This window comes from Balaenoptera borealis, assembly GCF_965194805.1.
Source record: "Balaenoptera borealis genome assembly, chromosome: 2".
NCBI classification, from domain to species: Eukaryota; Metazoa; Chordata; class Mammalia; order Artiodactyla; family Balaenopteridae; genus Balaenoptera; species Balaenoptera borealis.
The window spans coordinates 64,438,794-64,466,755 of record NC_138867.1 but is presented as its reverse complement, the minus strand read 5'-3'; the positions used below and the strand labels follow the sequence as shown (position 1 = coordinate 64,466,755).

Below are 27,962 nucleotides of genomic sequence, written 5' to 3'. Positions count from 1 at the left end.
TGTGTGTGTGTGTTTTTCTTTAATAACTGCTTTACATATGAAATTCCACTTGGGCTATGGTAAGAAATATTTTATAGGATGGTCTCTCAGATTAAATTGTAATATACAAATAAAATGTTCTCTCTGTGAATGCTAAAGCTCCTAAGGGCCAAATTTATTTGCTGTTTCAAAAAAATCTTTATTAAGGCATATCTGACATGCAATAAATTATACATATTACTCCCTATTCTTCTTTGCTTCTTTATACAAGATATGCCAGGGTCCTCAATAAATATGTAGCCAAATGTTACATGGTTTTGCCAATGTTCTCCTGACCAGATAGCTTCCCTTTTCTTGTATTTCTGAGATTTAAAATCATATTCTAACACAAAAGGAGCCACCTAATACATGTTACCAAATAGATCAAGTCAAAAGATATAATTTAAAAAGCATCCCTAAGAGCGCAAGCAGGTCCATATTTGTGTCTGTACACATTTGCAAACATGTGTTGGTAAGAATTCTGCCATGCTGAGACCCTGAAAACCTGTTTGCTAGCAAATAATGTCCAAAAATAAAATGTTTAAAGCTTTGTAATGTCCTAGGAAATAAACAGTCCTTTAACTACATGCCTCAGTCAACAGATGAACTCAAAAATCTTTTTTTTTTTTAACTCACCTCTCTTCCTCTGCAAACCTTCAGCAGTCTTTTTGAGCTTCTTCCTGGCACTGACAAGCTGGCTGCTGTCGAAGAGGTGTGCTGAGGGGGCACTAGCTGACTTTGGGATCCTCTTCTCGTTCCCCTCCACTCTAGGCAGACCTTTCTCCAGTGTCTCTGGGGCGCCGTCCTTTCCGACAGGCAGAGGCGGTGGCGGCGGGGGAGGAGGAGGTGGCGGGGGAGGTGCCGGAGGAAGAGGTGGGGGGAGTGGATCTGCTGTGGCAGAACCTGGTTTAGGGTCAATCTTGCTCAGAAGTGGAGGAGATACGGCGGGAGGCAGCTCAGAGGTAACACCACCGGGAGGTAACAAAGTAGCTTCAAGTTGTGCTGATGAATTGTCTTCAAGCTGTGTGAGGTTTTGGGCTTCTGTTGTCTGTGATGACTTGAGCTTGCCCCTTCCTTCCTCCACTCCCTCACTTTTCTCTTCTACCTGTAGCGCTCCTGGCAGAGGGTCGCACTGGTCTTCACAGGACACGGGACTGCCTGCACTTCTTCTTCTTGCATGAGCCAGTCGCAATCTGGTTGATTTAAGTATGACCTGGCCTGGGTATCTCTAAGAAATCAGAAGTTATTATAACTGGTTAGATTATAATTTATGAACAAATGGCTGTTTATTTTCTCCCTCCAACGCAAGATTTTATTTTAGAGCTTTTGTGATTTTTCAGGGAAAATATACTGAAAACCAAAATACCAAAATATAATAATACCTTACAAATAATTATCACCAAATTCTTTATTATTTGCTTATCATCAAATCCTTCTCCCCTCTTATCCACTTAAGAGGTCAACTGTTCAGAATTACCACATGATTAAAGAAAAGATCCTTAGTGAATAAAAGTACTAATTTAAATGGAAAAATAGCAGCAGTGTAAAATACGAAACAAATGATGTCAAACATATATATGCTATTGGTATGCAGAAAGCTAAAAAACTATTCTTAGATTCTTACATGTATTTTCAAATGCTTACAGATAAAAAATTAAAACATTAATGTTCTTCAAAGGGTAACATGGCATTTTTTAAAGCTCTGAAAACAATATATGCATTTAATGATAGAATAGAAGGAGAACGAATAAAATTTTTTGGAGTACTGATACACAGAACTCTCATTCTTTTACTATGGTAAAACCTAGCATTAATGCATCTGGCAGACAATATTTTCTTAACACAAAGCTTATCCTTGTGTTAAGGACCCCATTCCCACCCACCCCCACTCTTTCACTTGATCAAAAGCTCCCTTCACCTATAAGGAGACTCCTCAGAATAAAGAGTAGAAGTAAGGCTCTTGAGTGCTGCTAAGAACCAGAACTACCTAGTTTAAGCACATTCCAAGGAAATGCTTAGCTGCTGTGATGTCAGTGTCCAGAGTCATGGATAAGCCTGGCAAGAGAACTGCTGAAGCATTTCTCACGTATGTTGATCCACCCTCTAATTATGCCATTGGTCAGATTATTACCACAGTGTTGATGTACACAGAATTAATAACAAGTTGATGCTTAAAATGGATAGTCAGTTGTGAACTAACTTTATTAAATTCAAGAGGAATCCAGGCTTCCCAGAGGCCCTGACCATTCCTCTCCTATCGCTGAAGTGGTAAGCCAAGGACTGCCATAACTAAAATTGTTTTCTAGATAATAAAGGGACAATCAAGTTTTTCTCATAAAAGAAATCTTACAATAGGAGTATATATGTAGCTCTGTTTAAAAAGCAATGAAAAATAATAAATTGACCATACTTTTACTACCTGTTTAAAGGTTCGAAGTCTATCCAGTGTTCTTTGTCTTTCTTGGCTAACCCAGGCACTTTTTCTTTCTTCTTCATCATGTAATTTTTCTCTTTTCTGGTAAAAAAAAAAAAGAGTAATTCCATTACGATGTGTCCCATTATATTTTATCATTAATAGAAAAAAAGAGAGTTCTCCCAATATGTAAGCTGGATTACTCCAAAGAATGATGTATTTAGCATTGTTTTGTGGCATGAAACACTATCAGTTTTAATTGAAATGATATTGTTGTTTCACTTTCTGCATGACCTACCAATTAAAAGATGTTTACTCTGTAAAGTAAATATTTTCTCTGAACTGAAAAATGTTTCATCTTTGGGGTTCTGGCTTGAACAATTTTATTATGCAATACTTGTAACTGCTATATTCTGCTAACTCAAATAGTTGACCTTAAAAACAAAAAACAACCACTTGTTTGGTAATTTAGATATTATATACGGGTTAAGCCTGATGTTCTGCAGATAATGTCTACTATTACTGAACCTGTTCCTCTTGCCACAAATCTAAGTGTGTGTTTTAATACCTCATTAAATTTTTTTCCTTCCCATTCCCCAATCCCAAACCTCTTTGATTTTGTATTCCCAAACTGGATTAACAGTATCACCACCCACCCAATGTTGGCCAAGTTAAACACGAATTGCTCTTTCTAAAGGAAAGAAAGTGGCATTCTTGGCAGGAGGATAAAGAGTGGAAGTAGTGCTTTTGACAACCTCACTACTGAGGGTCAGGTGACAGACAGGTAGTTACCAATTAGGGAATGCACTGCAGAGTGCCACGATGGCCAACCACGTCCCCAGAGAGATGTAACTATATCACATACAATACAGATCGGTTCCACTTTCTATCTCTTGGTGAGGTGGGTTGAACCCTTTGTATATAAATCAGCCCATGGAACTCATGGTCAGGGTGCAGGGGTGTGCCAAGGGTGAGTAAAGATGAACATTCTTCCATCTCTTCTTATGGCAGGTCAAGAAGATCTTTTCCCTTTAGAGAGCTCTCCCTTGGGGAGTCTTAAGAGGTCAAAAAGGCCATTTATTAGTAGATAAAAAATCAGGTATTTCTCAGTAACAGTCCCAGATTGCTATATATAATCCTAAAGGTTTCCAGATGGGAAATTAAAGAAGATACGACCTGAGCTCTTCATTAAAAAGAAATAAACGTCCCATGTAGATTCTGTCCTTTACAGAGGAAAGCCCAGAATGGCTCAAGGACACAGTGAGGCAAGAACTTATCCCAACTCCTCACCCCTACTGCATACTCAGTTCCATTCACATAGCTGAGCCAACAAAAAGGAAGGAACTGAAAAAATCTCATATTTACATCTGGTAACCACCTGGAATTGGGAGTGAGCTTGTACTTTCCCACACTGGGATACATGCCATGGGATACTCAGGGACAAAGGGTCTTCTAAGGCCTATCGAGTAGCACTGGCTCAGAGATGAAGAGAGTTTTCTATACTTATCGAGTGTTTTATCTAATGAAAATAGTGCTTAGTACTTGAGAAAAAAATTAGTTGTCTAAGAGATATTCAGCATTTTCAAACTCTGAATCTGCATCTCTAAACATAGTATACAAATAGCTGAATGTGAAGTTCAGAAATAAAACTGATCAATCATTTTGCTGGTCTGTCAGCCGGTATAACCAGAGTCAGATCATACTATTATCTAAAAGATCCCAAATGGAAAGAGAAAGTTTCAGACATGTTCAGGCATGAACTGATGGGTTTGTATGGACTTTTCATAGAGCACAGTACTGTATTTAAGAGCCTAGTGAGTAACAGGCCTGGGGTGAATATCACCTCTCCCCCTCTGGCTAGCTAGGGGAAAGTTATTTAACGAAGATAATTTACCCTTTTGTGGAGGGGAGGTGGGGAGGGAATACTTACTAGATGGTGACACAAGGGGCTTTGAGTTTCTGTTAACATTGTTTAACAAGCTGGGTGCTAGTTGTATGCATATGTTCATCTAGTGAAAATGAAAACTTATGAGCTGTACACTCGTGTGTGTGATAAAGGTGGTTTAAAGCCAGATTTGATCTAAGCCAACTTTCATTTTCCTCTAGCTTTGCATGTTAAGAATTGATGATTAATGGATTCATTCTCCTACAGTGAGGTATTCCACCCAAAGTCGGTAGTAGGCAAAATTATAAGGCAAATGACATTCATCTTTGAGATTTCCCCAAATATCAATTTCCTCTTTTTACTCATCTTTGCCACGTAAAACTCTTTGAGAAAGGATTTGATACTCATTCATTCTAAAAGGCTAATTAGTTCCTCCATCCATAAAAATATTGGCATTTTATCAGAATCCAAAACCTTCACGCAATAAGGAACGCATTCTAAGTGTGGAGTTTAAAGCTGACAGCGTAGGGGCCGATGGTGAGAGTAGGAGGCATTCTTATTCATCTAACTCTTAAGCTGGCCCACAGTCTGACTTTCCTTACAAAGCAGTTCCTGGACCATGAAAACAGTACTGAACAATAAAAATACAATAAATTTGCTGTTGATTTAAGATGAATCTTACAGTTTACGGGTAGTCTGGCTACTCTTACGTGTTTAAATTCAAGAGTTTTTAGCTAATATGTGCTGAAATGAGCTAGAAGGATAACATCAAAACCCCTACAGCAGCTAACATCATTCTTAATCACAACAAATTAGAAGCTTTCTTAAGACCAGGAAAAGACAAAGAAGTCTCCTCCCACCACTCTTTTTCAACACCCTACTGGAAATCCTAGCTAACACAATAAGAAGAGCAAGTAAAAGGTATACAGACTGCTACAAAAGAACTAAACTGCCTTTATTTGCATATGACCTGATTGTCTATGTAGAAAATCTCAAAGAACAACCAAAAAAGCTACTAGAACTAATACACAATTATAACAAGATTGCAAGGTACAGGGTTGACATATAAAAGCCAACTGCTTTCTAATGTAACAGCAATGAAACACTAGAATTATGAACCTTTTATATAACCCCTACAATACTATTTACATTACCACACCCCAAAAAGCAGATAAGATAAATTTAGCTATAAATCTAATAAAATGTGAACAAGATCAATGAGGCAAGCTATAACTCTTAGAAAAAAAATCAAAGAAGAACTAAATAAAGAGATATTCCTTGTTCATGTATAGGAAGACTCAATACTATTAACGTATCAATTATTGAGAGGGCAGACAGCAGAAGCAAGAAGAACTATAATCCTGCAGCCTGTGGAATGAAAACCACATTCACAGAAAGATACACAAAATGAAAAGGCAGAGGACTATGTACCAGATGAAGGAACAAGATAAAACCCCAGAAAATCAACTAAATGAAGTGGAGATAGGCAACCTCCCAGAAAAAGAATTCAGAATAATGACAGTGAAGATGATCCAGGACCTTGGAAAAAGAATGGAGGCAAAGTTCGAGAAGATGCAAGAAATATTTAACGAAGATGTAGAAGAATTAAAGAACAAACCAAGAATACAAAAACTGAAATGAAAAATACACTAGAAGGAATCAATAGCAGAATAACTGAGGCAGAAGAACGGATAAGTGACCTGGGAGACAGAATGGTGGAATTCACTGCCGCGGAACAGAATAAAGAAAAAAGAATGAAAAGAAATGAAGACCGCCTAAGAGACCTCTGGGACAACATTAAACGCACCAACATTCTAATTATAGGGGTCCCAGAAGGAGGAGAGAGAGAGAAAGAACCTGAGAAAATATTTGAAGAGATCATAGTCGAAAACTTCCCTAACGTGGGAAAGGAAACAGCCACCCAAGTCCAGGAAGCACAACGAGTCCCAGGCAGGATAAATTCAAGGAGAAACACGCCAAGACACATAGTAATCAAACTGACAAAAATTAAAGACAAAGAAAAATTATTTAAAAAAACAAGGGAAAAACGACAAATAACATACAAGGGAATCCCATAAGCTTAACAGCTGATTTCTCAGCAGAAACTCTACAGGACAGAGGGAGTGGCACGATATATTTAAAGTGATGAAAGGGAAGAACCTACAATCAAGATTACTCTACCCAGAAAAGATCTCATTCAGATTTGACAGAGAAATCAAAAGCTCTACAGACAAGCAAAAGCTAAGAGAATCTAGCACCACCAAACCAGCTCTACAAAAAATGCTAAAGGAACTTCTCTAAGTGGAAGACACAAGAAAAGGACCTACAAAACGAACCCAAAACAATTAAGAAAATGGTAATACGAACATACATATCGATAATTACCTTAAATGTGAATGGATTAAATGCTCCAACCAAAAGACACAGGCTGGCTGAATGGATACAAAGACAAGACCTGTATATATGTTGTCTACAAGAGACCCACTTCAGACCTAGGGACACATACAGACTGAAAGTGAGGGGATGGAAAAACATATTCCACACAAATGGAAATCAAAAGAAAGCTGGAGTAGCAATACTTGTATCAGATAAAATAGACTTTAAAATAAAGACTATTACAAGAGACAAGGAAGGACACTACATAATGATCAAGGGATCAATCCAAGAAGAAGATATAACAATTATAAATATATATGCACCCAACATAGGAACACCTCAATACATAAGGAAAATGCTAATAGCTATAAAAGAGGAAATCAACAGTAACACAATAATAGTGGGGGACTTTAACACCTCACTTACACCAATGGGCAGATCATCCAGACAGAAACTTAATAAGGAAACACAAGCTTTAAATGACACAATAGACCAGACAGATTTAACTGACATTTATAGGACATTCCATCTGATAACAGATTACACTTTCTTCTCAAGTGTACATGTAACACTCTCCAGGACAGACCACATCTTGGGTCACAAATCAAGCCTCGGTAAATTTAAGAAAATTGAAATCATATCAAGCATCGTTTCTGACCACAATGCTATGAGATTAGAAATAAATTACAGGGAAAAAACTGTAAAAAACACAAACACATGGAGGCTAAACAATACGTTACTAAATAACCAAGGGATCACTGAAGAAATCAAAGAGGAAATCAAAAAATACCTAGGGACAAATGACAATGAAAACGCAATGATCCAAAACCTATGGGATGCAGCAAAAGCAGTTCTAAGAGGAAAGTTTATAGCAATACAATCCTACCTTAAGAAACAAGAAAAATCTCAAACAATCTAACCTTACACCTAAAGGAACTAGAGAAAGAAGAACAAAGAAACCCAAAGTTAGTAGAAGGAAAGAAATCATAAAGATCAGAACAGAAATAAATGAAATAGAAACAAAGAAAACAATAGCAAAGATCAATAAAACTAAAAGCTGGTTCTTTGAGAAGAAAAACAAAATTGATAAGTCTTTAGCCAGACTCATCAAGAAAAAGAGGGAGAGGACTCAAATCAATAAAATTAGAAATGAAAAAGGAGAAGTTACAACAGACACCACAGAAATACAAAGCATCCTAAGAGACTACTACAAGCAACTCTATGCCAACAAAATGGACAACCTGGAAGAAATGGACAAATTCTTAGAAAGGTATAACCTTCCAAGACTGAACCAGGAAGAAGCAGAAAATATGAACAGACCAATCACAAGTAATGAAATTGAAACTGTGATTAAAAATCTTCCAACAAACAAAAGTCCAGGACCAGATGGCTTCACAGGTGAATTCTATCAAATATTTAGAGAACAGCTAACACCCATCCTTCTCAAAGTCTTCCAAAAAATTGCAGAAGGAACACTCCCAAACTCATTCTACAAGGCCACCATCACGCTGATACCAAAACCAGACAAAGATGTCACAAAGAAAGAAAACTACAGACCAGTATCACTGATGAATATAGATGCAAAAGTCCTCAACAAAATACTAGCAAACAGAATCCAACAACACATTAAAAGGATCATACACCATGATCAAGTGGGATTTATCCCAGGGATGCAAGGATTCTCCAATATACACAAATCAATCAATGTGATACACCATATTAACAAATGGAAGAATAAAAAGCATATGATCACCTCAACAGATGCAGAAAAAGCTTTTGACAAAACTCAACACCCTTTTATGATAAAAACTCTCCAGAAAGTGGGCACAGAGGGAACCTACCTCAACATAATAAAGGCCATATATGACAAACCCACAGCAAACATCATTCTCAATGGTGAAAAACAGAAACCATTTCCTCTAAGATCAGGAACGAGACAAGGATGCCCACTCTCACCACTATTATTCAACATAGTATTGGAAGTCCTAGCCACGGCAATCAGAGAAGAAAAAGAAATAAAAGGAATACAAATTGGAAAAGAAGAAGTAAAACTGTCACTGTTTGCAGATGACATGATACTATACATAGAGAGTTCTAAAGATGCCACCAGAAGACTACTAGAGCTAATCAATGAATTTGGTATAAAGTTGCAGGATACAAAATTAATGCACAGAAATCTCTTGCATTCCTATATGCTAAAAACAAAAGATCAGAAAGAGAAATTAAGGAAACAATCCTATTCACCACTGCAACAAAAAGAATAAAATACCTAGGAATAAACCTACCTAAGAAGGTAAAAGACCTGTACTCAGGAAACTATAAGACACTGATGAAAGAAATCAAAGATGACACAAACAGATGGAGAGATATATCATGTTCGTGGATTGGAAGAATCAATATTGTGAAAATGACTATACTACCCAAAGCATCTACAGATTCAGTGCAATTCCTATCAAATTACCAATGGCACTTTTTACAGAAATAGAAAAAAAAAAATCTTAAAATCTATGGAGACACAAAAGACCCCAAATAGCCAAAGCAATCTTGAGGGGAGAAAACAGAGCTGGATGAATCAGACTCCCTGACTTCAGACTATACTACAAAGCTACAGTAATCAAGACAATATGGTACTGGCACAAAAACAGAAAGACAGATCAATGGAACAGTACAGAAAGCCCAGTGATAAACCCACGCACCTATGGTCAACTAATCTATGACAAAGGAGGCAAGGATATACAATGGAGAAAAGACAGCCTCTTCAGTAAGTGGTGCTGGGAAAACTGGACAGCTACATGTAAAAGAATGAAAGTAGAACACTCTCTGACACCATACACAAAAATAAACTCAAAATGGATTAAAGACCTAAATGTAAGACCAGACACTGTAAAACTCCTAGAGGAAAACATAGGAAGAACACCCTTTGACATAAATCACAGCAAAATCTTTTTTGACCTACCTCCTAGAGTAATGGAAATAAAAACAAAAATACACAAATGGGACCTAATGAAACTTAATAGCTTTTGCACAGCAAAGGAAACTACAAACAAGATGAAAAGACAACCCTCAGAATGGGAGAAAATATTTGCAAACGAATCAACGGACAAAGGATTAATATACAAGCAGCTCATGCAGCTCAATATTAAAAAAAAAACCCAATCAAAAAATGGGCAGAAGACCTAAATAGACATTTCTCCAAAGAAGATATACAGATGGCCAAGAGGCACATGAAAAGCTGCTCAACATCACTAATAATTGGAGAAATGCAAATCAAAACTACAATGAGGTATCTATCACCTCACACCGGTTAGAATGGGCATCATCAGAAAATCTACAAACAACAAATACTGGAGAGGGTGTGGAAAAAAGGGAACCCTCTTGCACTGCTGGTAGGAAGGTAAATGGATACAGCCACTGTGGAGAACAGTATGGAGGTTCCTTAAAAAACTAAAAATAGAATTACCATATCACCCAGCATATACTGGGCACATACCCAGAGAAAACCATAATTCAAAAAAACACATGCACCCCAGTATTCACTGCAGCACTATTTACAATAGCCAGGTCATGGAAGCAACCTAAATGCCCATTGACAGATGAATGGATAAAGAATATGTGGTACATATATACAAGGGACTATTAGCCATAAAAAGGAACGAAATTGGGTCATTTGTAGAGATGTGGATGTACCTAGAGACTGTCATACAGAGTGCCGTAAGTCAGAAAGAGAAAAACAAATACCGTATATTAACGCATATATGTGGAATCGAGAAAAATGGTACAGATGAACCAGTTTGCAAGGCAGAAATAGAGACACAGATGTAGAGAACAAACGTATGGACACCAAGGGGGGAAAGCAGCGCGGGAGGGGGATGAATTGGGAGATTGGGATTGACATATATACACTAATATGTATAAAATAGATGACTTATAAGAACCTGCTGTATAAAAAAGATAATAATAATATTAAAAGAAACAAACAAACAAAAACACTCTGCTCTTCGAGATAATGTCAAAGAATGAAAAGGCAAGCCATAGATTAGGAGCAAGTATTTGCAACAGGCATATCTGAAAGGGGCTATTATCCACAATAAGAAAACAAATAACCTAATTAAAAATGAACAAAATACCTAACACTTACTAAAGAAGAGGTACAGATGGTAGATAAGCCTTGTGAGAACATGCCCAACATCCTACACCATTAGGGAACTGCAAACTAAAACAACTATGAGGTACCACTACACACTTATTAGAATGGCTAAATTCCAAAACACTGACAACATTAAATGGAGGATATGGAGCAAAAGGAACTCTAAATTCATTGCTAGTGAGAATGTAAAATGGTACAGCCACTTTGGAAGACAATTTGGCAGTTTCCTACAAGGTAAGCATACTCTTCCCATAAGATCCAGCAATCATGCTCTTTGCTATTTACCAAAAGAGCTGAAAACTTAATGTGCACTCAAAAACCTTCCCACAGTATCAGCTTTATTCATAAGTGTCAAAACTTGGAAGCAAGATGTCTTCACCAGGTGAATGGACAAATAAACTGTGGTATATCCAGACAATGGAATATTATTCAGTGCTAAGAAATAATCTACCATGCCACGCAAATAAAAAGAGGAACCTTAAGTGCAAATTACAAGTTACATAAGCCAATATGAAACAGCTACATATATGGTTCCAATTAAACGTTCGGGGGAAAGGCAAAACAAAAGATCAGTGGTTGCCAGGAGTTTGCGGAGAGAGGGGTATGAAAAGGTGGAGCATGGGGAATTTTTAGGGCAGTGAAAATATTCTGTATGATACTATAATGGTGGATTCATGTCATTATATATTTGGCAAAACCAATAGAATGTACAGCACTAAGGATGAACTGTGGACTTTGGGTGGTAATGATGTGCCAATGTTGGTTCAGACTGTAACAAATATACCACTCTTGTGTGGGACTGCACTGGTAGAGGAAGCTGTGCTATAACGAGTATATGCACAATTGGGCCTCTGAACCTGAGGGTTCCATATCCTTGGATTCAAACAACCTCGGATTGAAAATACTCAGGGGGCAAAAAAACCACAGAAGGTTCCAAAAAGCAAAACTCGAAGAATTTGCCTACTGGCAACTACTTACATAGCATTTACATTATATAAGGTATTATAAGTAATCTAGAGATGAAGAATATAGGAGGATGTGCACAAGTTACGTGCAAGTACTATGCTATTTTATATAAGGGACTGGAGATTTTGGTGGGGAGGTTGGGGGAGTTGGAAGGGCAGGTGTCCTGGAACCAATTTCCCCATGGACACTGAGGAATGGCTGTACAGTGACTTAATGCTAACATCTAGCTATAACATTTTCTTATTCTCTACAGATTTTATTCACTTTGAGATACGTAAAATTCAAAGTTTTATTCTAAGTCTTCCAGAGTGCAAACTTACTAGTTGTACTGTGTGGTGGGTTCTATATTCATCTTCACTCCGAAGGCGCTGTTGGAATTTTTCTTTGTGTTTTGCAATACAAATTTCCTATAAATACATGAAATCTGTTTTAATATAAGTGAAACTTGAAAGACTCAAAATCTAATTCAATTTGATAAATTTTAATCTTAACATATACCTACACAGCAAGTAAGCCACCTCTGGTTTCTCATCTGGAATATCAAAGCAGCATAAGCCAAATAATTAGGATCTTAAAAGACTCTTCTATTAAACTACTTAACATCTGTAGAATTCCTGATTTCTCCCTTTTTTTGGAAGGGAAGGAATGGGGCATGGTAGAGTGGAAGGGGGGTGTACCTAGATAATCTCAAAAGTTTCTTTCAAATCTGAAGACTGTGGCCAGAAGATTCTAAGTATTATTGTACTCTTTAAACTAGTCTGAGCAAAAAAGGACACATAACTCTTGACTTAAACTCTGTTTCTTAAGTGCTCTCTGATGAAGTAAAGAACATGATTTTGCCTGGATTGGTTTAAACAATATCATGAAATCTGAATCTTCTGATCATAGACTTCAGAGCTAAAAAGACACCTTAAAGACTAGAAAGTACAATAATAGTATGCTACAGATTTACATGAAAATAATATTAAGAGATATGTGCTCTTCACACATACCCTATCATCTGGCAACTTCCTACTGGCACCATGCTAAGTCTTCATTTTCTCTGGGTCCTTCCGGAAAAGTCCTCCAGATAAACATTAGTTTCTAACACTCTCAAAGCTATACCAAAAGATTAGTCTTATAACCTCGTTAAGTCATACATGAATAACCTTTCAGGCCAGGAAGCTGTATTTTAAAGCAGCTCTTCTATCTCCTTCCTATCTTTACCCACACTGCATTGACTCTACTGCCTAACAAGTATTGATCATGGATTGAACCTGTCCAAGGCAGTCTCCAAGGGGGAAAAGTGGCATGATGTAGTGATATAATGGCTCAGGCTTCCAAGTCACACAGACCTAGGATAGTATCCTACTTTGACCCATACTAGCTGCTTTTCCTTAGGTAATTTATTTAATGACTGGAAGCCTTAGTTCCCTTGGTTATAAAATGAGGATACAAGTCTACAATTCCTTATCAAGAACAGAACTCAGATGTGTTTCAAAATTAATTTTTTTTTTAATTTTAGAAAGGTGATATGTTGCATACACCATCTATTGCCCAGTAACTCCAGCAGGATCTGACACAACACCCCATAATAAGTATTACTGATGTTTTTGCAGCGAAACAGATGAATAGTCAAAGTAAGTAGGACAAAGAAATGTTCAGGTCTGGGCTTGCCACCAAATCAAGTATCAGAATGCTTTTTGGCTACTGGGAGAATAAAAGAAGATAATATACATAAAGAACGATGTTATTTCTATTATTCTTCTTGAAAAGTTTAATCACAAAGCATAGACCTCAAGTCCTCATGGCACAGCCAGAGACCATCTTTGTTCTTTCAAGAGGAGAAGCAGGGCATGATTTACTTACAGCCAGAGAACTACCCCTGGGTATGAAATTCTAGTGTGGGTGCCAGATTAACCACGGAGCCTGTGACCCTGGGGGTGCTGACATGCGGACAACAAGGAATGTAGGCTGCTGTTACAAAGAGAGCCATTCTGATCTTTGGTAAAGTATGACTGATCTTTCTTCTCAGAACAGTGTTTCTAAGTTCCTCTCTTTCCAGCCCTTCTTTTGTCATTCCTCCTTCCCTCTGCAGTTCTGTCACCTAAGCCGTTGGATTTGGGAGTCTGGGGGCAGGGAAAGGGGAGGACAGGGGGTAAGACCATTCAGAGACCCTTGGCTGTGTGCTGTGATAGGTCACAGCAGATCAGAGGCTGCGGTGTAAATGGGCAGAATCTACAGGGCTGAGTTTCCCTACCTCAGATTTAGTTTAATATAAGAATGAAGAGTGAAGAAGATAGATTAAATTGGTACACACTTTTATATATAAATAAAAATTTCCTTGAAGACTGAGGTCAGAACCAGTCAACTTAATTGTAGAGCATCCCTGGCCTCCTTAAAATAAAAGGGAGCCAGGAATTACATTACATGGGATCCTGTAGTCATGATCAGAGTCACCTTTGGGTGGCTGAGGCAAACAGCATATCACCACTGGCTGTTCCAATGTGTTTAAGAGAGTAATGCTCAGACAACCATATAATGTCAATATAATGGTCCAAGTATTGAGAAGATACAACTTGTACTCAGTTTTAAAAGGTATGTGCATCAGTGACAAATTGGGTTAGAATTATTGGATATGGGTCAAAGATTAAGTAATGAATAAAAGCAAGATGTAAAATTAAGGTTATATTCAATAAATATGTAACCTATTATACCTTTTTATTTCTGAGGTATGCTTTCTTGGCTGAAACCCGTCCACGTCTTGCCTCCAGCTGCCGTGCTTTCTGCTGAAGTTTCTGTAGCTCTTCTCTCTGTAAATGCACAGACGCTGCCATCTCTTCCTTCTCCAGCATGGCCTCCATGCTTTCATAAGTGTCATAGTATACCACTTCATCTCTCTTTTCTGTTACAAAACAGCAACAAGGGGTAGTGGTTAAGAGCATGGGCTACAGAGCCAGACAGAACAGGGCTCTGATCCACTCACTGATTCTATAACCTCAGGCAAAGCCATTACCCCTTTGTAAAATAGTGATTAGGAAATATACCTCTTAGGGGGAATGTGTGTGCCAGTGTCTAGCACATAGTTAAGTGCTCAATGTAAAATGCCAAGAACCTTGTCTCCCAAATTAAAAATTTGAGAATACAGATTCTGGCTGAAGCAACAAAGCAAGTTACTTACAAAGTAAGTAGGAAGGAATAACATAGTTGCACTGCTACATCTACTAAATCACTTGTTTGACTTTACATTAAGTTTTCTTAGCCTCAACAGAAGAAATAAAACTGGTGTCCATGTACATTTTCCCTATGTATGCAAACAAATACATGGGGAAATTCCATCATTCATTCAAATGTATTTTTGTGGACTTATGTATTAGACACACATCATACCCGATATAAGTCTTTTGATGCTTTCCAGTTGTGCTGTCAACAGTAGCTCTTCACACTTTAAGATTTCAAACTGCACTTCATACAACTGAAGTTGCAGATCATAATAATCAGCTTCTAATTGATCCAATTGAGCGATGGCTTCTGTACCGCCCTGCAAACTCTGCATCTGCATTGAAAATAAAAATAAGAGCATATCTAGTTTGAGAGAACAAGAAATTAAGTTATGATTAGAAATGAATACTAACTAATCAGACAGGATAAATCCATGAAGCAACTGAACACCAGCAGACAATGTGGGATCAGAGGCTCATGTACAGATAATTTAAGAACCTACTAAATTTGTGTATAAAGCTGTGTGTACATGCATATTTTTCTCTGAGTAGTGCTCCTAGCTTTCAAATTCATAAAGGGACAAGAGTCTGTGACTTAAAAGAGGTGAGAATGACGATAATCAAGACTCGGTTAAAAAGGAATAGTACTTACTCCTAAGTGTGGTTAAAAATTTTTTAAGTCAAATAGAATTTTGCTTGCCTGGGTGATATTTAATGTTTCAGCGTTACTTTACAAATTGTCTGATGTTTAGCATTATACCATGGCAAATACCACTGCCACATCAGGAAGATGTTTTTGTTTTTAAAATAACCTAAGGAGATGTGACATATCAACATTTTTTTTAAAGAACAAAAGTCTCCCCATAATTTAAACCACAGAGTAGTACTGTACTATAAAGCAAGGGATGTGTTTCGGCTGGGCTTAATAAATCCCATTTGGTCTGTTTCTCATGAGTCATGTGGTCATGTTAAATTAATGCTAATAAAACTAGTGCAGTCATCATCACAGATATATATAAAAAGCACAATGCATATATTGTATCACTCAACAGGCATAAACCTGGAAAGAATGACTAACTGACAGCTTTACCAAATCCTTTGAAGAATTCAAACACAATCGAGAACATTCAAAAACAGACTATTAAGGTACTATTAAGGATAACCCCAGGGAAAATGACCCCACAGATAAACATGCCAGACTCCCTGGCCCATTTCAGCCTCATCCTTCCTCTACCATAGGAGACCAGTTCCAGTAAGAAATGTTCTCGCAATAGCACATAGTTATAAATCTTACCTCAGCAGCTCTTTTAGGCACCCTATGTTGTCATTACAATTCATCCTGGTTAGAATAAAGCTAGTCAATCTGATGAAGACAGTGGCACTCTATTTCAGTCAATAAAATGCTAGCATTTCAAGTTTTAAAGTTCAAGACCTTAAGAAAATTCCAGATACCTAGTAACATAAAGGAGAAAGCTAACTAGAAAAGAAGATTAGAGTGCAAATGCCTCAGGTGAAGGAGAGATGGAGCTGAAATCTGTGAAGAGATTCTGAATAGTGTGGAAAAGTTCAGAACAAGTTCTAATTTTTCCTTTAACAATAGTAGCAAATCAGAAAATGTAAGGGAAAAATAAATCCATTAACAAATCTAAATCCATAATTTAAAATCCATTAACAAAAAGATCTTTCTAGATCGTACCCTTAAAATATTATAGATTACCTCATACGCTATTTTTTAAACAAGAGTTAGACATGCATATGCACATTCGTAGAACAATATATTTTACATAAAGCTGTATTAATAAAAGCAGTGATGACATTTTGTTCTTCTCTAGAGAATATACAACTTTCACAAATACATACTCAATGTATTTAGAAGCCAATATGGTCAAGCCACAGAATGGGAGCAAATATTTGCAAATCATATATTTGATAAGTCTTGTATCTGGAAGATGTAAAGAACTCTTTCAATTCAGTAATTTAAAAAAACCCAATTTTAGGGAGTTCCCCGTCAGTCCAGTGGATCCCGCAAGCCTAGTAGCACAGCTCCCCCACAAAAAAAACAATTTTTAATGGGCAAATGACCTGAATAGACACTTCTGCAAAGAAGATATATAAGTGGCCAATAAGCACATGGAAAGATACTGGACATAAATGCCATCAGAGAAAGGCAAATCAAAGCCACGAGATACCAATTCACACCCACCACGGTGCCTATAATAAAAAAGACAGTGTTTAGTGATAATGTAAAGAAAGATGTGGAGAAATTCTATCCTTTGTACACTGCTGGTGGGAATGTAAATGGTACAGCTGCTTTGGAAAACAGTCTGACAGTTCCTCAATAGGTTAAATAACATTTCACGCCAAGATAAATGAAAACCTTGCACGTGGATGTTCATAGCAGCTTTATTCGTAAAGCTCCAAAAGTAGAAAGAACCCAAAAGTTCATCAACTGATGAATGCATAAAATGTGGTGTGTATCATTTGGCCAAAAAAAGTAAATTAAGTAGTGATGCATGCTACAATATGGATGCACCTTGAAAACATTACACTACGAGGGGGAAAAAGCATTAAAAAAATCGCATCTTTTATGATTCCATTTATATGAAATGTCCAGAATAGTAAATCTATAGAGACAGAAAATAGTTGCCTAGGTGTGGGGAGGACCGAAGGGGAGATAGGAAACGAGTGCTCCTTTTTCTTTTAACAGTTGCTGCCTACAGTCATGCTGGCATGCTGTGAAAATGCCATAACTCTAACTCTTCTATCAGAGGCCCCATGGTGAAAGTTATCATCGTCTCATGGAGATAGTGCAAAATTAACAACTGCCTGTAGAGTCAGAAAAATTTAAGTCTTATACCAAAAAAAAAGTCAAATAGCACATCTTATTTAAAAAAATTTTTAAATATATTTTTCTCATGGCTTCTGTTACCTCTTCTTTTAGTGCATGTTTCCTCTGTTCCAAACAGATCTCTTTAGCTCTCATCATCTGCAGAGTCTCCTTAGAAACTGCATACTGGAGTTTTTCCATACGTTCAGTGGCTGCTGCCCATGATGCTTTACCAAATTTCTTCTGATCTGCTCGCATTCGATCGTACACAGCTATTGATAATTTTTAAAAAGACATTGAGACATTAAGACATGAAACAACTTGATACTAAAGAATTGAAAGTCTTAGATTCCACTGATCACACACTCAAAGATAAACACACAAATCCTACCCTCATGATAAATTACCTATAACAGCTCTAAAATATAATTCAACAGTATCTTAGATTCTCTCTAATGTCTCCAATAAGAATTTTAAATAATCATTCTCAGAAATAACTTTCTGAAGATGAATCTGAGTTTTCAGGTTAATTTTAAAACTTACTTAAAAAAAATACTCTTTTCACATCGTCCAGTGTTATTAAATTTCTAAGTTTCTATAAAACTTTATTCTGTGACGGTTTATACTTTTTCCTAGGTATATTAGTTGAAATTAGAACCATAACTATTAAACGGTATTTAAAAATTATTTAAATTCATGTACTTTTGAGTTCTCCAAAAGTATTTTAACGATATGACATAGGATGAAATAAATCCTAGACATTAGCATGGAGCTGATTCTGCTAAGGTTAGTGCTGGAGCAGAATCAGTTAGTGCTGGGCTTAACTAACTAAGCCACAAGGAAGACACCCAACTTCTCCTTGCCACCACACAAAAAAAGGAAGAACTTTTTAGTTTGCCACAATAGAGGCCTCATTCAAGAAACATTTCTTGACAATCAAACACCTAGTATCTTCCAGTTAAAGAAGTTTATCACTGATAATAGCATGGTGCTGGCTCATCTTGGGTCCTTATAGAAATGAACCCAGCCATCCTTATGACCCTTATGCCTAATAGGCCAGACATGCTTTAACTATCATAAAAGAGTCAGGCAATCTGATCATGCAGTACCTAATGTAGTCTTTAGATCAGTGTACATTCTCTAGTAGTTTCTTTACTACGTTCAGAGGTAAGTGATTAATACTTTTGTAATGCTACTATATCATAACCCTCTTTGCAAGAAGTATCTCAGTAACATTTGTCTCAGAATTTTAATTTTTTTACAATAATACGAGTACATACTTGAAAATTAAAACTGTACAGAGATGCTGGTAGTGGAAAAGAGCAGTTTCTCATGCTCAGCTCTCCCCCCACCCTTAGTCCCAATGCCTAAATGCAACCAACTTGGAACCTGCTCCTGGGTAGTTACCTCCACTCAAGAACGTTACCATTTCTTGATTTAGTCTTAAACATCTGTTGAGTTCTTATGAAAAATGAGCAATCTGCTTACTCAGAATCTCCTCTCAATATAGTTCTTTTGGTTTCTCTGGTTTTTCTTTGGCCTTTAAATGCTAACATATTTGAATATTTATCTGATCCTTTATTTTAGGGTTTCTAACAAATAATAACTAATTCTGTTGCTTACATATCAAATGATTCTGCCATTTTAAATCTCTATCTTTTAAAAATGTATGATAATATTTATGCAACCATAAGATCAATACAGTAGTGCACTGCAGGGGAAAAAATAACAGCAGGGGGTTTGGAGTTAGACAGCTTGGAGTTAAATTCCCACTTCTACCCATCAACATGTAACTTTCAGAAGAAACTTAACTGTTCTTGGGCTAAATTCCCTTGAATGATAAACATAAGGAAATACAGTACCTCCTCGGAAGACTTGTGGAAATTAAATGAGAGAATAATAGATATTCAAATGTTTCTCTCACTTCACATGGCAATATTAATCAAATACATGGTCTGTTTTGTTTCTTCTCTCCCTCATGCACACGCGACCACAATCACTCATATTTATATGATGTTGTGTTCATTTCAAAGTGCTTTTTCCAAGCGTTCTATTTATCTGCCCAGCAATCCTATAGAATAGGCATGGTATGCATTATCAACACCTTCAACATAGATATGTGAAACTTGGTGACTTAAGACCAAGGTTACACACCTATAAAAGGAGAGTTATATTAGTACCCAAGTTGCTTAAATACCTAGTCTGCTGCTTCTATCATTTTTACCTGAACTTGTAATCACAGCATATAGTCAAACATTCTGCATAATCAAAACTAGTCTGGAGCCTTATCTCTTGCTTCCCACTTAAGGACCGTGTCTGTGGAGCAGTTCCCTGCCCTAATTCAGTCTCAGGTTGTTACCTACCACAAGAGCTAGTCAATACTTTGTCTTCCAACATCTTTAGATAGAATGTATTCTTCTGCCTAATTACTGCTCACTTCACCGGGAGTTATTTTCCAACAGCTCAGGAATATGAAGATAATGTAGAAAATTATGAATACAGAATGCTCGGAATACCCCTAGAACAATATTGGAACACCTTGAAAACAGATTCTTCTCTCCCTCTGCTGGCAAGAATAAAGATTCTTGCTAAGATGACTGATAACATTAACAGGATAACAACCATGTAATAACACCCTATGGTGATCATTATATGTAAAAAAGCTCTGAAGGCAACAGTCCTGGTGTTTACAAGGAATCAAGTTAAATTTGTTTTAAAAACCTTGATGTTCTAACATACATATACCTGTCAGAAAAGGGCCCATTTAAGATGTTTTTAAAAACTAAGCAGTAAAATTGGGCTACACCTGGCTTTGCATAAGGGAGGAAATAAAGGCCTATTTTACTCCTCTTCTAATATATAGATAATACAAGGAGATCTTATATAGATCAATAGGGGGAAAACAGCCCAATAGAAAAATAGGCAGAAGACAGTAACTGGGAAAAAAGGAAGGATATGCAAATACCAATTATTACATGAAAACAAAAAAGATGAACACTCAGTAATAACCAAAGAAATGCAAATTTTAAAAACATGGTACTACTTTTCATCTATTAAACTGGTTTTTTTGTTTTTTTTTAAAATGACAATGCCAAATGAGGCTGAGGAATAAAGGAAAGTATTCTCATTCAGCACAATTGCTTCGAGTGAAACTTTTAAGGAAACGTGGATTTGCTGAAAGAATAACCTGAATAACTACTTTAATGTCAGGTATACAGAGAGATTATTAAAATAATGAATAATTTAAACTGCTTCTCAGGGAGTGGTGGAACGATTTCTGTGGCCTCCTATGGAAGGGAGTTGGAAGGAATGGACCTTGCCAGACAGACCTTGCCAGATGTATCTCTTCATTTGGATTGATTTGTATCCTTTATAAATTGTAATGGTAAGTATGTGTTTTCCTGAGTTCTGCAAGTCACTGTAGTGAATTTTTGAACCTAAAAGGGCTATAGGAACCCCAAATTTGTAGCCAGTTGGTTAGATGTACAGATGGCCTAAGGACACCCCAAATTTGCAAGTAGTGTCTGAAGGGCAGGGAGTCTTGTTGGTGACTGGGCCTTTAAGCTATGACATCTGTAACTGTGAACAATTATTGTCGGAATTGAATTATGCTATACTAATACCCATCACTTTTAATTTTTTTAAAGGTGGGCTATATGTAAACACATATGCCTAGAAAAGACTGAAAGGATATACCTTAACTTGTTAATAGTGGTCTTCTTTAACTGCTAGGATTATGAGTGGTCTTTAATTCTTTTCTATATAACTATTTCGAACATAAAATACTTAAACCACTCATTTTTGAAAATACCTCCATCCATTTTGAAAATACTTAACAAAAATAATTCTACTGGGAAACTCACCTTTTTGAGCTTTAGCTGTTATTTCAAAATATTTGACAGTAAGATCTTGAATGGACAGCACAGCCATATGAGCTTTCCGCTGCCAATCAGCATCTTCTTTTTGTAGACTTTCAATTCTTCGGGGACCCAGGTAATCATTCTCTATAGAAATCTATAGAGAGAAAAAAGAAAAATGGAAAAGATCATTTCTTTCTCTCTTTTAACATTTACTGAACGTTTATATATCAGGCATTGTGCTTGGTACTAGAAGAAAGAATACTTGTTTTTCCCTGCTCTGCAGTAGAAGCTATCAGTTTACAAAACAATTAAATTAACAAGAAATTTGTTCCCCCTTCCTCCTCTATCTTCTTCTTCATCCTTCCCTCTTCTATATATAAATAAAGGACATATAACAAAATGTTTAAGACTGATTATTTTCAAGTGCTGGGATGAGAAATTTATTTCCTCCTTTATGATAATTATATTTTCAGGTTAAGAATTATTTGTGCCAATAAAATGCTTATTTAATCATTGACATAAATAAATAAAATAAGATTGACAATATATAAAAATCAGCCTATCTGCCTACTGAAGGACTCTGGATATAAGTAACAGAAAAACTGGCTATGTATTCTTTACAAGAGTCACAACTAAAACAGAAGGACAAAGGAAAGTTGAAAATCAAATGATGGACAGAGGTGTGCCAAGTGAATGTCACAGAAATAACAATATTAATATTAAAGTATAGAAAAGTGCTAAACCAGTATGTTAATATGGAAGAAAGGTACAGTCCAGGAAGAACAGCAATAGACCCTCTGTACTGCTTTACCACATACTGAGTAAGAGACTTAAAACTTAAACAATAACACCATATTAGGATGATGGGGAAAAAATATTAACCCACCCCTGGCACACTTAAAAAAAAAACTGATCAAGTAATTTATCATACACCACTAAAAAAGTATAATGAATTTCAAAAGTAGAAATAATGCAGGTCATAGTCTCTAAACAGTACAATAAATAGAAATCAAAGGAACAGTCTAAAACAGTTGATTTAGTCTTGAAGCAACAATATACTGCTCCTTAAGCAAATGAAGTCTTCCAGAAAGAGGGAAAAACATATGAGCACTCACTGTAGTGCTCAGCACACACAGAACAATTAATTAGCAATGTTAGGGGGACAGTGGCAAGGTAGAGGAAGAGGTCAAGAATGATCCTAGGGTTACTGGGAAAAAATATGTACATGGAATTGCCAAGGATTTCATTTTGCATGCTAAGTTTAACTTCGCAAGTCATACCCAGAGATATAAGCTTGGGTACCCCTGACACACTAGAAGACATTTAAAGCAACGAGAGTGAATGAGTTCATGTAAGGAACTGTAATCATATAAGTAGCAAGATTCAATGGAGGAGAAATCAACACTATCAAACACTGCTTAGGGGTCAAGTAGATACACAGCAAGTACCCACGGACCTAACGGCATGAACTTGGCGACAACAGTTCTGCAGTACAGGCAAATTCCTTTTGCCTATTAATTCCCACCGTATCTTCAGACCTCAGTTCAATTACTGGTTCATGGATGTCGTCCCTGACTCACCGTTACAGGCAGTATAAGCTCTTCAATCTAACAAATAGCCTTCATTCTTAAGTCTTATCACAATCATACTTCATATTATTTCCTATCACCTGCTTTCTGCTCTGAGTGTCCCACGAGGGCAGAGAATGCACAAGTGGTTTTTATCTCTGCCTGCTTGCTTTTCACTAGCACACTGCCAGGCATGAACTAGGTAACCTACAATATTTCCTGAATGAGTGAATAAAAATGCACTTCCATACATGTTTTTAATGAGGAGAGAAATGTAGACACATGTATAATACTCTTTTGAGAAATCTGTGTGAGTGAATAGAGGGGAAAAGGGTGGAGAAGAGGATAAGGCTTAAGGGTAGGCACTCTGCTTTATTTTAATGGGAGATCACAGAGCAAGCTGAGAGGGAGAACCTATGTCTTCCCCTGTGAAGAAAGAACCCAGTTATGAAAAGAATCTGAAAAAGAATTATGTATATGTATAACTGAATCACTTTGCTGTACATCTGAAAGTAACAGAACACTGTAAATCAACTATAATCCAAAATAATATAAAAATTTAAAAAAGAAAGAAAGAATCCAGTTAAAAATAAATTGGTAGAGGAGACGGGAGGAGAGAAGACACAAGACAGCTGTTTTTAGATGGTAGGGTGACAAACCATTTATCGTAGGAAGACTCATTAAGCAAATATTAAAAACAATACTAACCAAGGTTAGTGAAGTCATGGTGAAACAGGCACACATAATATACTGCTGGTGGAACTATAAATTGATTAAAACCTTTTCTGGAAGTATTTTATGATACCATAATCTTTGAACACATTTAGCTGTTTAGATCAGGACAAACTTTATTGAGGCCCATTAATTGCAGAGGGCTTTGAAGGAGGGGTAGGATTTTGACAGTTACATGGGGAGCATATGGGAAAAGAGAACCACCCAAAAGGGATGCTGTAGGTAAGAATTAACCTGAACAAAAGCCTTGAGGCAAGTAAGTTCAATGCATGGTAAAGGACAGAGAGCAGTCCAGCCTAGCTGGAGTTTAGGTAAAACAGATGAAGGTAGTGGGAGATAAGACTAGAAAAGTAGGTTATGATCACTATGAGGAGGCTGGGGAGTTTGTACTGCATATGACAGGTAACTGGAAACCACTGAGGGATTCTCAGCAATAATAAGTGGCATATTTAGACTTCAGTTTACATTTAAGGTTTTAGAAAACTTGTTTTCTGTAATAAAACCATCAAGGTTTTATGCTTTCATTTGTGATTGCCTCTGATTTTTAAAACAAGTTAAAAAGCAAAAGATTAGTGTTCACAAGTATGAAAAAGAAATTTAATAAATTGATATTATGATAAATTTAATAAATTGTAGCAAAAATTTAAATTCTTACTCGGCACGGTATGATGGAAGTCCTTTTCAATGACATGATTAAACTTCGTATGTTTATTATACCTAAGACCATAAGCTAGGTTAGCTAAGTTTTTTCCCTGACTTTGAAAGTCAAAATGTATTTAGATTCTATCAACTCCCAAGTTCAACCTTCTGCCTTGTGATGCTAGGGTTCAGGCTCTGAAAACCACATTTACCCTTTGCCAACAGAAAGGGTTGGAAGAGATTTCAGAGTTAAAGGGAAGAGAAGATTTGCTTCTTCCTATCTGTATCACTTGACTTTCCTGTTTGCTGTTCCTGTGATCGTCATCCCAGACTCGCTTCTTCATCCCAGCATCTGCAGTACCTTCTTAAAGGAGTTAACAGAATCGAGTTTGCAGTTTTTTAACCTTCGCAGAACTGACCTCATTTGTGTGCCCAAGACAAACCAGCACCTGTCCACCACTGCCCTATCCCCAGAGATCTGGTTCTCTCCATTGAGATCAGACACACCAGCACTAGAAGAGCAATGTCTTCTTTCTCAGAGGTCAGCTCCACAGGTCCTATCCTTTAATAATTACCACCTCTTCCCTTTGTAACCCCCGATCCTAGGAGTGGCGGCTGCTTTTGCAATTAACTCTGATATCTTAGAGTTGCCTTCTTATCTACCTTGTTAACAACTTTATACCTGGTTCTTAAAATTCCCTCTGTTGAAATAACTGATTTGATCTTCTGGTCAGACCAACAGACACAACTATGGAATAGAAATGTAATAACCAGAACAGGCAGTGCTCAAAATTCAAAAATCTTAACTCAGATCATGAAGATAGAAACCCTTTTCACTTTCATAGTTAAACACTGTACAGAAATGAGAAACCTTGCATTATGGCTTTTTGAAGAGAAAAAATAATATAAAAAATCTGGTGGTAATTATTTGGCGATAACTTGTTCTTTGTTGTTGGATTATTTTTACCTTCATTGTACATGTATATTCAAATATACAGAAAACAAACATGCTATGCTTAAATGCTGGTTTTTTAACTGACTTCTGAAACTCAGTAGCTAATGCTGCAGCCAACTGTTTAAAAACATGATTACAGTTTACTGTACCTAAGACATTAAGCTAGGATACTGAGTTCTCTTCCTAACTTGGCAAATTTGAAGATGTACAGCACTGGTCAGCTGGATCATGTGCTAAAAACAATGACACCTCTGTTTTCAATTTTAGGGCTAGAAAGAAAACAGTGTCTGTTTTTAAGATGGAAAAAAATGTGTCAGTTTAGGTAGCTAGGATAGTGAGACTAGTTTATAAACACAAATTTCTTGGCAAGGAAATACTTATTATAAAGTACATCACTAGCTTGGATACTGGGTTTTATATGAGAAGCTGAAGTGTTACTTCAGTCTATTGCTGAGATTGTAATTTTAAAAAAATTCCAATTCTTAGGTGAAACAAATGTCAAGATAAACTTGTCAATATACTGATGTAGTAGAGACCTTAATGTGAATTTTCCAGGCCCAGGAGTCATCAGAAGGTGACTCTTGATTAAGAGAATGACATGATTAGACTTGGCATCATCTATTTCATGCATTTTTACATTCAAAGCAAATATTAAGTGTACTATTCCCAGGAAAGAGTGTGAAATGAGGCATTTTTTGAAGATAAGAGACATCTAAAGACAAGGAAACCAAAGGAAAAAATAGTTGAGGTAAGAGATAAGTACCTTAATGTACAGTGGTAGCACTATATATTTCATAGTGTGCGTGGTAAAGTATACAGTGGTCCAATGGTGTAAAAATTGCACCCTGCACAAAACCAGGGGGTTTGCCAAGCCATGCGTACTGCTGCATATGCCCATTTGTCTGCTGGAATAAGGGTGGAGGTGGGTGACTTTTTCTATTTCATACAAAGACACCTATAGATTTGCTTGGTCCTGGGGAAGGGTGGAGGAAGAAGAGTACATTCAAGTTTCAACTAGAAGACAGCTGAATTGCAAAATGACATGACTGGCTACAAAGGGGAGGGAAAAGCTGAGGGTGTCTTCTAGTTTGTAGCTTATGTACCTTCAGCAAGTCATTAGAAATAAGTTGGACAATGTGTCTGAAGTGCTTATAGTTAATCCAGGAAGACTACCAGTAGGTCAACTCGCTAACTAACCCTGACTCATTAAGACACTGGGCCTAAAAATCTAGAGAGGATCATCTAGTTTATTTATTTTTATTTATTTATTTAAGCTTTTTTTTTTGGTCATGCCACGCAGCCTGCAGGATCTTAGTTCCCCGACTAGGGATTGAACCTGGGCCCCGGCAATGAAAGTCCTAACCACTGGACCACCAGGGAATTCCCCAAGGATCATCTAGTTTAAATCTCATTTTATGGATGAAAAAACTGGGGCCCAGAGAGAATGTAACTTTGAATTTAGTGTGCTCCATCCCTTAGCTGTTTCAAATTTTATTAGACACGTGGTTCTCAAACTTCATATCAGAATTACCGGGAAGACTTGTTAAAACAAAGATTGCTGGGCTTCTCCCTAGAGTTTCAGCAAAGGAGATCTGAGGTGAGGCCTAAGAATATGTATTTCTAACAAGGTTCTAGGTGATACTGATGCTCCTCGTCTGGGGATCACATTTTAAGAACCAGTGTATTAGAGTCTGGGAGCTTCTGAAAGGGGTGTGTATTTTAAAGAGGCTAAAGAATAAAAGTCAAATTCCATAGGATGAGATAGCATTCTAGCCCCTGACCATCATTCCTCTCCTACAAATCCTTAGACTGAGGCATATCAAACAATTCACACCCTGTGGTATAACTAAAAGAGCAGGCTTTGCAGTCAAACATGTGTTTCAATCCCAGCCATGCCACTTACTGGCCTCCACTCATGGTGCTGGTGACTCAGTAATGTTTGAATAACTTATTGTGACTAAAAGCCCTAGTATTATGCCTGTTCACTATACCATTCCTGTTTTTATATACCTATCTGGAATATTCTCAATTCCAATCTCCAATACAGACATACGTACTCACTTCCTACTGAATTCTTATTCTTCAGTGGTGAAGCTTGATAATCCCCCTTTTTCCATATATCTTCAGGCAATGGTGATCACCTCACAATGCATCTCTACATAAACTTGTACATACTGCTCATTTTTCTTTTAAAAAATCATCTGACTTATAATTTACATACAACAAAATGTACCTGTTTTAAGTGTAAATTTTGACAAATATATATACCCATGATAACAGGCACCATAATCAAGATTTAAAGCACATCAATCTCCCCAAAGGATTCTGTTACATCTGCTTCCTCTCAGTGGATCTCCCTGGCCCCACCCCAGGCAA

General features: G+C 36.9%; 1 protein-coding gene across 4 annotated transcripts in view; it reads right to left on the bottom strand.

Moving 5' to 3' along the window:
- Positions 1-27,962, bottom strand: part of JMY (junction mediating and regulatory protein, p53 cofactor) — a 79,342-nt gene that overhangs the window by 10,142 nt on the left and 41,238 nt on the right. Inside the window, exons 3-9 of one of the 4 annotated variants that reach the window (XM_082375888.1) lie at positions 21,696-21,846; positions 17,935-18,104; positions 15,175-15,340; positions 14,502-14,689; positions 12,126-12,212; positions 2,429-2,533; positions 655-1,246 (exon numbers count right to left, since the gene is read on the bottom strand). In XM_082375888.1, the coding sequence (XP_082232014.1) occupies positions 655-1,246; positions 2,429-2,533; positions 12,126-12,212; positions 14,502-14,689; positions 15,175-15,340; positions 17,935-18,104; positions 21,696-21,846 (1,459 nt within the window). The remainder of the gene's footprint in view (positions 1-654; positions 1,247-2,428; positions 2,534-12,125; positions 12,213-14,501; positions 14,690-15,174; positions 15,341-17,934; positions 18,105-21,695; positions 21,847-27,962) is intronic. The other 3 variants (XM_082375889.1, XM_082375890.1, XM_082375891.1) reach the window with 3 other exon arrangements.